The 13,024-nt window shown below is 35.9% G+C and overlaps 1 protein-coding gene across 1 annotated transcript; it reads left to right on the top strand.

Annotated features, from left to right (window-relative positions):
- The first annotated feature begins 11,247 nt into the window (after positions 1-11,247).
- LOC143577975 (putative pectate lyase 2) lies at positions 11,248-13,024 on the top strand. Its single transcript, XM_077061675.1, has 4 exons — positions 11,248-12,152; positions 12,241-12,344; positions 12,417-12,555; positions 12,663-13,024. Exons 1-4 carry the CDS (start codon positions 11,448-11,450, stop codon positions 12,879-12,881), a joined length of 1,167 nt encoding a protein of 388 aa, XP_076917790.1. The 5' UTR covers positions 11,248-11,447; the 3' UTR covers positions 12,882-13,024.

Below are 13,024 nucleotides of genomic sequence, written 5' to 3'. Positions count from 1 at the left end.
TTTAGTGTCTTTAAGATCATGAATTCAAGCTGTCATGAAGAGCACTATTCTTCAACTTATGATTTCATCGTCCCGTACGTGCTGATTCTGCTGTGTACACAGGATCTGTCAAATCTTGAGGCGGTCTAATTTTTGTTTTTTGTTTTACAAATCTAAAATAAGGCTTGAAACTATAGGTGCACAACTCGGTTTGCAGACCCAAACCGGTTCAAGTTTTAAATTGGTTTGGGTTGGGTTAACAAAAGTCAAAACCGGGTTCTGGACAACTGGGTCTGGTTGGAAGTTGGAACCGGTTTCTGGGAGGAAAGGATCAGATTTGTCTGGTTTCAAGCCGGGTTTGAACCATTTCGGATTGGGTTTGACCAGGTTTAAAACCAAGTTTAATTCATAGGGTTACGACCTGATTTCAGCCCTACGGTTCGGATTGTTTTTAAACCAGCTCAGTTTGGTTTAGGTTCAGGGTCACCGGAGCCTAAAAACGTGGACATTGAATGAATACTTGATGTCTTTTGCTCAAACCCAAGTTTTGGTCAAAAACAAATGAACCAAAATGGGATCTAAGTCCGGCTCTTAATCAAGGTTTGATGGTCTTCAAATTGTAAAACCCTTTGAATCAGCATGCTTTAGTTATAATCAAGATATTTAAAAACTAAAAGTAGTATTACACTATTGCTATCATATTTAGATTTTTAAAAGAGTTGATTGCAATTTTGGTCTATGTGGTGGAACCCAAAACGCAGGTTGCAACACGGTGGTGGCATTTTTGCAGTTATGGGCCCTGTGATGGCACTTTGTTGCAGTTTTGGTTTTCCGTTAGGTTGACTGTTTCTTTGACCGTCCAAAAAGGGCAAATTGGTCATTTTGCGTCCACCTGGCTGCAATAACTCACAGATCTGCTACATCTTAACCACCACCAATGGATTACTGCTTCAGATCTCGTACCAGTCTTACAATCTCCACCATTCTTGTTTCAATCTTATGTTCAACAACAATAAGAAGCTCAAGCTCAGGTTCGTGTTCAGGCTCAAAACCTAGACGGAAAACCTCGCTTGGTGTCTCCAAACATCCACAGTTGGTCAATGAAATCAGTCCGGCGGAGCTGCCGCGCTGTCCGATAACACCCGTTGTAACAATCGGCCACGCCATCGTCACACCGTCTCCGAACAACTGTTTTATAGAACGTTGGAAATTGAACCGGATTCAACTTTCAGTGTTGAATCGAATAAGAAACGGAGTTTTATTCGGATTCTATTGTTTCAATATATTTTTAGATCTAGAAATTGGAAGTCAGTTGATTTCATCGTGGTTCTCGAGCGTGGTACATGGTAGTCGACGGAGAAAACAGTAAGTTTGTGCTGATGAGTCTACAGTTACCACCGGAGGTCCAGTCCGGCAGCAGTACTGTGGGGATCGAGAACCGCAAGAAGAGTCGTCTTCTTTTTCTTACTAATGGGTTGACACTTCTCAAGCTGAATAATATCCCCAACCTCAAACTGGTTCTTAGGGTCATGAGCTTGAAACTTCTTCTTCCTGACTTTACGCAGTGGCGGATCCGGAAATTTTTTTCAGATGGTGTACTACTTTTAAATGCTTCAATTTTATAGAGTCGAGTATAAAAAATTCCGGGTCGATTCGAGATTCTGGTCTGTTCGATGGTTCAGGCAAAGTTCATTACATAATAAAATTAAGATATTATAATAAAAAAGACACCTTAGAAATTAAAAAACACGTATATAAATATAATAGTATTTAAGAATCGAAAAAAAATACTTATAGTTATTCCCTACGAGCCTTCATCTTTTGAAATCGTTGTATTGGTACTATGAGAATTAGGATCATAAAAGGGAATATATCATAAAATTGCTCCAAAAGTTTTTGTTCTCTCTTCTTGTTCTTGGACTTGGAGCCTAACCCATTTTATGGGTCTCATAGAACTTAAATTTAATACTATAACAAACTAACAAATTAAAACTAAAATTTAACAAATAACTTAACAATTAACAACATCAAGAGCAATTAAACATTTAACAAATTAATATAAACTTACCTTCATAGTGGGAGGATTCAAAGAAGAGTAGCAAGGAGCAACAGACCAACGATGCAACGGTGGTGTGTGGTCGGCCGGAAAAGAAAAGCAGCAACGGTGGTCGGGTAGTGGTGTGTTGTGAGTGCATGAGTATGAAGAGGGGAGAGTGAGAGAGCAGACGCTGTGTAACTTTGTTTTTATAAAACCCTAATTGATATAAGGTTGAATATTAAAAAAAAGAGTTAAAAAAATTCATTGGTACACGGAATTGAACCTGTGACCTTCAGTTTAAATAACTAACAACCTACCAACTAGACAAGCGCTTGTATTGTAAACAGGGTGGTTCCTTCCTAATGTATAAGGTGATTCCCTATAATATTTTCTATATATAATACACAATTATTTCAAAACTCGGGTGGTTCCGGGGAACCACCCATTTGTTATGTAGATCCGCCATTGACTCTGTACCTGTACTTGGGGTGAGGCGCTAGATGGACGTCTTCAACATTGACCGTTTTGTCGTTAGTGGTGTAGATTACGCGGCCTTGGAGTGACCGCAAGGTGCGAATTGGGGTGACGTGGAGGTGGTGGTGGGCACGGGTGAGGGTGGGTTTGGTGGAGAGAGTGGTGGTGCCATGAAGGAATGGGGTGGAGAGAGTTAGGGTCTTGAATTGAGGAATTGGGAGAAACGGGGTGGAGAGAGCACGGGCAACATAGTAATTGCACACTTAGTTTAACACCAATACCTGACGGTGGACCAAAAACTGCAACAAAAGTGCCACCACAGGACCCATAATTACAAAAATGCATCCACGAGCTTGCAACCTGTGTTTTAGGTTCCATCACAAGAACCAAAATTGCAATTAACTTTTTTTAAAAACTGAATCAGCATGCTTAGTAATGGTCAATATATTTAAAAACTGAAAGCAGTATTACACTTTGGGTATTTAAAAACTGAAGTCGTCTCGGGAAAACTCACTCATGTATTAAAGGGAGTTCTAAGCGCTATTAAAAAAATAAAGTCATGATAGTGTGTGTGTGTGTGTATAACACGATTATCACTACTGCATTTTGTTTTATCTTTCGTTTATTATAGCTAGATCTGATGCTAGAACAAGCTGAACCGATACTAGGGATGACAAAAAAAAAACCAAAAAACTAAGCCCAACTGATATATCTGAAACCCGAAACATCCGGAATGGGTATAACCAAAACCCGAACGATACTTGGCCTGGTATGGGATTAGTTTCAATTTATTTTGGAATATTGGTTTTAAATAATTCCAACTATGCCCTATTGGTAAATATCAGTCCCAATTTTGCACTTGCCTGCTGGCAGTCCCAACTACTGGTATATTTGTTTTTAGCGGGCCACGACTAACGGATGATTAACTCCGTTAGTGATTTGCTGATGTGGCACACCTAGTTGTCAAAAAATTGCTTTGTGGCAGCTTAGGTGACAACCCCCAATAACATAAGCAAGAGCATCACCATAGATCTCAGCTCCTGTAGCTCCTCCACCATTTTCACTTAACTGCCACCCACTTCCACCACCGGCCACCACTGCCACACTAGACTTTCCGCCACCACCGCCGCTACAATAGATCTTCCGTGCTACAACCGCCTCTCCTCCAAGCTTTCTTTTACGCCAGCACCTGCAACCTCTGTTAACCACCTCTGCCGCCTGCCGTCGTCGCCACCTGCAACCTCTGTCCCACCCTCTGCCACCTCCCTCGATCACCTATCAAGAAATTACCAGAAAATTCGCCTCCCTACACTGGCGGAGATCAAAACGAACGCAACTTGCATATGAAGAAATCCATCGAATATTCCGACGAAAATTGAGATTCGAAACCTAAATATTCATCAATTGGTAAATCGATATCGAATTCTAGATCCAGTTCGTTTAATTCGTCGAGAAGCGTATCACCAGTGCGACGGAGTATTGGTTGCTTGTGGTGTTCACCGAAGAAGAAGAAGAAGAAGAAGAAGAAGAAGAAGAAGAAGAGGAAGGAGAATTAGTCAGTGTCTTTGGGGGATGATTATGATGTCGACTTCTTCAAGACGAAAATAATGAGGAAGGCGATCGAGGAAGAAGATGAAAAGAAGAAGCAATCGAGTTTCTGAAAAGGGCTAGGGTTTGGTGGTGGTGGTAGGTGAATTGCAGGGGGGAGGGAGAGAGAAAGAGAGATAAAATTGTTATACTGAGCCACGTAAGCTGCCATATAAGCAATTTTTTGACAATTAGGCGTGCCACATCATCAAATCACTAACGAAGTTAGTCATCCGTTAGTTGTGGCCCGTTAAAAACAAATATACCAATAGCTGGGACTGCCAGCGGGCAAGTGCAAAATTGGGACTGATATTTACCGATAGGGCATAGTTGGGATTATTTAAAACCAATATTCCATTTATTTTCATGGATAGAGGATGGGCATACTATGAAGTAGAGGTGCACAAATCGGGTATTAAAAAAAACCAGGTTCGGGTATGGAACCGGGTACGGGTATGATCGGGTATTGGAAAATCGGGTATTAGTAATAACCGGGTCAGGTTCGGGTCCGGGTATTGGCATGAAAAACCATACCCTATGTACCGGGACCAGGTCGGGTATTGAACCGGGTTTTCAATACCTGGGTATTTGAATTCCCTATTTCAGATATTGAAAAAACCCATTTTCCGGGTATTTGAATACCCTATTTCCGGGTATTAAAAAAACCAATTTTCTGTTAACGGGCCCCTACTTTGTTTTTTTATTATAACTCCATTTTTTTTGCATACAAACTTCAAAGTTCATTTAAACATAATTCAAACATATGTAAATAACTAAACAATGATATAAAAAAAACATATATTTTATGTGTTTTAAATTGTTGTTTGATATATCAAAAGACGTTGCTCTAAACAAAATATTTATATCAAATACGTGCTTCAAAAAAGATCCGTTGAAGAACGGCTATAGATCTGTGGGTAGCCACACAACCATTATCAAGTGTCACAGACACATGTGCACAAACACTAATATCAGGTATGCAAAAAAATCTTGTTCGGGTATGTAAAAAACCCGGGTTTCGGGTATAACTAGAACCGGGTTTTGGGTTTCGGGTATAACTAGAACCGGGTTTCGGGTATTATCGGGTACGGGTTCGGGTTTCAGCATTGAAAGTCATACCCTATCCGTACCCTACGGGTAGGGTCGGGTCCGGGTTCGGGTATAAAAAACCCGGGTTTAAAAAAAACCTGTTCCGGGTTTTTTTTTCGGGTTTTTTGTGCACCTCTACTATGAAGGGGCAGAGGCACTCTATGTGAGTCGGGGTTTTGAGACCCTAATGTTTTTTAAAATTTTTGTAAAGATGATATATTAAATTTTTAAAGACCCTGATGGAACATGTTGCATCAAGATTAGGGCCGGCCCGCGGGGTGTGCGAACCGCACCCTCGGCCAGGGCATGCAAGTTTTGGGTGCCCAAACCTTTTTATACATACATATGTTTGGTATATAAAAGATCTTGAGTTAAACGACATCGTCAATTAGTCGAATCATTCGTTAATTTTGGTGTTTAAAAGTCACCGGAAAAATAGGTTCACCGGATAACTTTGCCGGAAAATCTCGGTGGAGAAGAAGACATCAAAATCAAGTTTCCAGTAATGGCAAAATTAACTTTTGCTCTTTATTTCATAATCTTACAATACTAATAAAAGAAAATGTTAAAGCTTATGTGTCAAATCTACATTTCATCTAATTCCTAATCTCTCTTCTCATTCATTCTAGCTATTTATGGGTCATGAGTCAAAACTATTTTATCAAATGAGTTATAAGATAGTGTGGATTATAGTCATTATTGAATCAAGTGTCATTTTCATACCTAAGGATTGACCAATTACACAACTTTAATACATTTTTTTTTAAATTTCTTGCAAATCAATACCTGGTGTTTTCAAAATCATGCTATTTTAGTACTTTTCGTTAACCTTGTTTGTTTTTTCTATTAAGTTTACATTAAATTAATTCACGGGTATTTTGAGAATCACAACTGAAATAACAGACCTTATTTATCTTTATCATTTGACGAAACCCGTGTAATACACGGATTCAAAAACTAGTTAAATATATAATTTACATACTCACCCCTTTTAGTTTTGTTTTAGTTATAGTTTACCCTTAACTTTATTTCAACATACAATTTAAAATTCTTTAAACAATTTTAAAAAATTGAGTACATATTAAAATAACTATATTAATTTTAATAAATTTTGTATTAATAACTCGTATAAGTACTAAGTTTTAGGGTTTCAAAAATTTGGGTATTAATATTATATTTTTCTATATTTATTGTTATAATATTAATCATCGTTTATAAAAATTAGCTTATATAATTCGCTATTTGTTAAGGCCTACGGGCCTTTTATTTCAGCTCGGCCAAAGTATTTACAACCTCAGAGACAGCCCTGATCAAGATTAAATGTAGTGGTAAATTCCTTATCATCTATCTAACAAGTCATGGACTCAAGTCTCCGTAAAGTTAATTTATACATTTTTATTTTAAATTGTTACCATCCTTAGGTGGATCTTGGAAGAGTATACCGGCCATAGTTTCTTGTCCAAAACCGTCTTCTCTCCACGTTTGAAATAGAAAAACAAAATTCGGACGAACAAATTCGAAAACATTACACAAATTGAAAAACAAAAACGTAAAAGCATATTCACAAAACCAAATTAAAGAACGAAAACCAATAAAGAGGAGACCTGTGAATTTTTGCCTCTGCACTACAAATATTAATACATAGAATTAAAATTCTCCAATTTTCTTTCTCACAGTAGACTTATTATATAAATACCAAACTATACCATACAAAACCTTAACCATAAATTGATAAACAAGAAGGATTCTTGCATTTGTTATTTTCTTATATCGAAAGAGATTCTTTTGCCAATATTTCGGTCAAAGATGTAATGGCTCGTTTTCAAAAGATGAAAATTCGTATGGAGCAACTTTAAATTTTGGTATTTTTTTGTCATTTCCATCGTATTTTATTGCGAGTTTTCTAATGAGTAATAATAATTTTTTTATAATATTTTATTTTATTTCGCTAGGCCCGACCAGAATGACGACTGAATCGAAAATTCTTATGTTTTGTTGTGAAAAATATGTACATTGAAAAAGGTGGACTACATTAGCCATTGTGGGTATGGGATTTGGTGATTTCCGACCCGGAACCACATATCCATTTACCCGAAACATATATTCGAAAAGTTTTAATTTTTTTTTGTTTTCTTTTAACCATTGTCTATTTATTCCGTACTTTAGTAGGTTTATTATACGAAAAATTAAATTTTTTTTTGAGATATGTATTTAAGGATATTATTTGTCTTTGTATGTTATAAACTAAATACTTAAACATTATATAAAATTTATTTACTTGTTATGGCTCTTATATGTATATAATGTGTCATATTTTAATTTGTAATTAGTATTGTATAGATGAAAAATTTACAATAATTATAATGGTAAATAAATATACTAGAAAATCTTAACAAATATTTTTAATACACTAACAGGTATATCGAATATCTAACAAATTGCTCCAAAGACAACATTTATTGGGTCAAGTATTAGAAATGACTTTAGAAGCCTTTAATCTATACTGGAACTCATTTAATAAGTAAACACAAGCCCAATTTCACTTAAACAATCTATATAGGAACTCATTAAGTGAGGGGCTGGATACATGGGGTTCCCCTAGCAAATAGAGTACCATGTTGTCGGAAGAGCCGACTCTCCTAATTTAAAGGAAACCATGACTAAGAAACTCGGTAGATCAAGCCAAAAAAGTGCTCGAGACGAGACTTTAATTCATGATCTCTATAAGGAAAGTCATGGCACAACCTCCTATAAAAGCCTACTATTTATATAAATTTAATTAACCCCTATATATTTGTCACATGCCATTTAAAAAACCCATAATATTTTGTCACTTATAATTCTACATTAATCTTTACAATTTAAAACTAATTAAGCCCCGAAAATCATTCATTACCATTTATTTATCAACAGATAACTATTAAATACTAATTTAAAAAATAAAAATAAATAAATAAATATTTAAATTGTTTTAAACACTGCTATACGTTGATCGCCTCTTAAGAATATATGATAAGTTTATTTTTTTATCCCTTAACTATTAAATATTTTTTTTATTCATTACATGTGTAGTACACCGCTTTCAAGTTAACATATATATTTAGTGTGTCGGTATAATTAAACAACTTTAATTAAAATTTTGGTATTTCGCTGTCAGAATATATCGAGCTTGTTCCACTAAGTATATATTTATGTACCATACGTCTAGTATACACAGAAAATACCATCCAATTTCTAGATTGAAATTAATAAGTGGATTAATATCTACTTTTTTTTCTTCAAATCCTACCTACACAATTATATAATTTTCTTCAAAAACCTAACTTTTTCCCAACTCATTCATATTTCATCTCTATAAATACCATTTCTTACGTTCATCACTACCATTATAGTAGCCTTCAGTGCCCTCTGAAGAAACCATGACTACCCTAACCAAAATCTTGATAACCCTCACCATTCTCATGGCCTTAGCCATAACACTCTCTTCCACACCAACCAACCAAATCATTCCATTCCACACGGAAGACGTTACAGACGATGCCATAGTGTCGGATTCAACATCAAGGGTACTTGCCCAACGATCCAAGGGCGTAATAAAATGCAACAAGAACCCTAGACTTTGTCACTCCAAGGGCAGCCCCGGACCAGACTGTTGCAACAGGAAATGTGTTAATGTGACGACCGATAAACAAAATTGTGGACTATGTGGAAGGAAATGTTGGCATATGGAGATCTGTTGCAAAGGATATTGTGTGAACCCGATGGTGAACAAGCGTCATTGTGGGGGATGCAACTATGCATGCAAGAGAGGGGACTCTTGCGTGCGTGGGATGTGCAGCTACGCCTAAATCAAACTATTAAACGGGCATAAATCAGTCTATAACTACGTACAATTATACGATTATTATTATATATTTATTTTATTATGATGATGATGTGATTATAAAACAAAAAAGGCAAGCACTAAACCCTAAACTGTGTACGTGTGCTTTCAGATTACGTACCAACTTATTTGTATTAACTAGTTAAGATTATTTGTATTGTAACAGTTATGAAATCATTGGTGTTTGTATTATTTAAGCACGTTAATTTCAAAACTTTAATATTAAAACCCAAGAGCATGGATCCATATGTATGCAATCTTCAAATAATATAAAACTAACCATAATTTAGCTTTATAATATGACCTTAAACAAGAAGGTGGATGGATGAAAACTTGAAAGCTTTCCAACTAGTACGTAGCGCACCAAGCAAGCTTCAATCCAAAGATCGATGCTAGTCTTTGACTTAATATGTCAAGAACACACACTTCTAATCCATCTTTATAATGGTTAGTGTGTATCAAAGTTAGGATTTATGCAATTGAAAAACCAAGCCAAAACACCAAAGCAAGTTAGTGATTTATGAGAGTTCTTGGATGCTTTCACCTTGTTACTTGTTCTTTATTGTTAGTTCTGAAATTTGAGAAAATAAAGTTTAGAGAATACCTGAGTTATTTAGTTTATTTATATAAATAGAGACTTAGATGAAAATGCTCTAACCGGTATAATCAATGACAAGCCAAAATACCAAACTTAAAAGGTTATATAAAATAAACAAACGTGAAAATGAAATCAGTTCAAGGATCAAAGTTAACAACTTATGAATGAAACAAACATGGAAAATTGGATATATGCATGTAGTAATTGATTAAAAAATTAAAACACAATACCCAAATTGGAGATAATGTATATTAATATTGATTTATATGAATTTCGGTATAAATAATAAAGTTTTTATTTTCCCAAATTGAACATAAATGTTTTGCGTTTAAAAACTTCCTCGGTTTTTTAGTTAAATTTGTATAGTTTTCATTTTAGCCACAAAGTTTTTTTATTATTATTATTAGTTTTGTTTAATAAAAAAACTAAATACATAGACGTGTTTAATTTCTTTTTCGACAATATATCAGGTAGAAATAATTATGCGACGAACCTATATTTCTTTAGTTTCGTACCTCACAACTAAATACATAGATGCGTTTAATTATGTACATCACAATTCACAGCTACATTTCTTTAGTTTTTGCTTTCGATTACTATATCGAAGGCCAGTTTCATATCTCCATCATAAATAACCAAACCAAACTGATACCAACCCATGAATTCCAGGTAGTGAGAGAATTCCACCAGTGATACCAAAATCCTTCCATCTACACAAAATTTTAAGGCCAATTTGGAGGGCTAAGCTAGAGCTTTATTTATTTATTTATTTATTTAAGACTTGGTCCTTTCCCTAAGGTGAAATTTATAAATTGATGTGATGACGATCCGTGAACAATTGGAAAAACAAATATCAGATTTAAAAATTATTGTACATCATCATCATCATCATCATCATCATCATCGTACTCAGTATATCCCACCAATAGCAATGCTATAGTAGGGTCTGAGGAGGGTAAGATGTAGACAGCCTTACCTCTACCCCGTAGGAATAGAGAGGCTGCTTCCGGTGAGACCCTCGGCTCGATAGTAGTTTTGTATCAAGCCTTGGACCAAGGCACATAACACTCAACCATCGGGACACCGGCTGATTGGTGCATGTACCCATGTCTTTCGACTGTCAACGCCACCACATAATGCCTGATTAACCTTCCGTCACTTTTAATGTTATTTTCACAAGATTAGTAAAATAACGTCAAAATTAGTGCAATTTCACTTTTGCCCATCTGAAGGTTCACACATATATACATTATATGCGTGGACCGCAAGCAGGACGCAAATTTATACCCCAAACAAATCTTTATCCATCCAAAAGCACAAATCTTTATTGTACATAGTTATCAAATTCAAATACAGGAATACTAGGTATACAAGTTCGAATTATATTAAAAGATATATTAACTCCAAATTTATACCCCAAACAAATCTTTATCCAAAAGCCTTTGACCAACACTTTTAAATTTGACTTTCCATAAGTTCGTGCACTCACGTCTCCAAAGACATTGTAAGTCAAAATTGTGTGTGCCACAATGTTCTAGCTTTATTTACATATAAGTACCTTATATTTTTATATACTTGACACCTTGTCCAAATCGTACAATTATTTGACCAAAAATGACATTAGTTTGAGTTAATATTTCAAAAGATTTAAACATTAATAGTTTGCATTGTAACAAACCAATAACGAGGGGTGCAAAATAGATAAACTACAAAATTAAGGGTACAAATATGTAATTATCCAATCTTATATATTTTGATGAACTCCCTAATTGTTTTATCATCTCACTTTAGCAAGATCCATGGCTTCACTCTTCTTCTTCTTAGCTATCTTATGGTTTCATGCTTCAATCTCTCATGCAATCTACTATAATGCCCCTAAACCCATCAGCACCTACATTCCAAAACCGATTTCAAAAGCCTCGAACTTGATTGATGCATGTCGGCTTAGAACCTCGAAATGGGCGTCTAATCGTCGAGCTTTAGCTGATTGTGCCATTGGTTTTGGTAAAGGCGCTATAGGAGGAAAGAATGGTGCAATCTATGTGGTTACAAGCCCTTCAGACGATCCCATCAACCCTAAACCAGGCACACTTCGTTATGGAGTGATCCAAACGAAACCGTTATGGATTATATTTGCTAAGGATATGGTGATCAATCTCAAGAATGAACTCATTATGAACAGCTACAAGACCATTGATGGAAGAGGGGCGAAAGTTGAAATCGCAAACGGACCTTGTATAACCATACAAAAAGTGAGCCATGTGATTATACATGGAATCAGCATTCATGATTGTAAGCCCGGGAAGCCGGGCCTTGTAAGAAGCACACCCATGCATGTGGGCCACCGTAGAGGCTCAGATGGAGACGCGGTTGAAATATTCGCATCAACGTACGTATGGATTGACCATTGCTACCTCGCTCGAGCGTATGATGGGCTAATTGATGTCATTCATGCTTCAAATTTTGTCACAATCTCTAATAACTTCTTTTCTCAACACGATAAGGTAAAAATCCTAGCTTCTCATGCATCTATACATGATTATATAATTTATATTTTTCTGTTGATTCAAGATTGTATATGAAATTATGCAGGTAATGTTATTCGGCCACAACGACAACAATATTGAAGACGAAATCATGAAAGTGACTGTTGTCTATAACCATTTTGGCCCAGGACTAGTCCAAAGGATGCCAAGGTATTTTATGACATGAATATGATGATTCAAACATTGTAACTTCATCTTACATATATTAAATAAAAATCTCAGGGTGCGGTTAGGTTATGCACATGTGGCAAATAATCGTTACGATGAATGGCATAGGTATGCGATTGGTGGAAGCGCGAATCCAACAATATTAAGCGAAGGGAACTATTATTTCGCGTCTAAAAATCCATCTAACAAAGAGGTACAATCTTGGAGAACTATGATTGTGGTGTCAAGTTTTGTATTTTTATTTTATTTTATTTTTTTTCAATTTTATGCCTAAAGGTTTAATTGTCAAATCATTTGTAGGTGACTAAGAGGGAGTCTAACAAAGGCTGGAAGAACTGGAAATGGAGGTCTTCGAAAGACATGTTTCTTGATGGAGCGTATTTCGTTCCATCTGGATGGGGAAGTTGTGCTCCAGGTTACACGAAAGCACAATCTTTCTCGGTTGCACACGGCTCTCAAGTGCCTAGTCTTACTGCTAAGGCGGGACCGTTACGTTGTACTTACAACAGAGCATGTTAAGAACGTTTTGATTTGGGTTTTCTTTTTTGTATATTCGTTTCCTAAGATACTTCCAAGGTTTTCCAACATGTAACTCGGTCTTAAGTGTTCATGAGAAAATGTGAACCTAAGCCCCTTCTTTTGCTTCTCAAAAGTAACGAATT

The sequence above is a fragment of the Bidens hawaiensis genome, unplaced genomic scaffold, assembly GCF_021521415.1.
Source record: "Bidens hawaiensis isolate Kalapana, Puna unplaced genomic scaffold, B.hawaiensis_p1.1 tig00028981_1, whole genome shotgun sequence".
Taxonomy (NCBI): domain Eukaryota; kingdom Viridiplantae; phylum Streptophyta; class Magnoliopsida; order Asterales; family Asteraceae; genus Bidens; species Bidens hawaiensis.
Note: the sequence above shows the minus strand (reverse complement) of the source record. Positions and strands in the feature narration are given on the sequence as shown.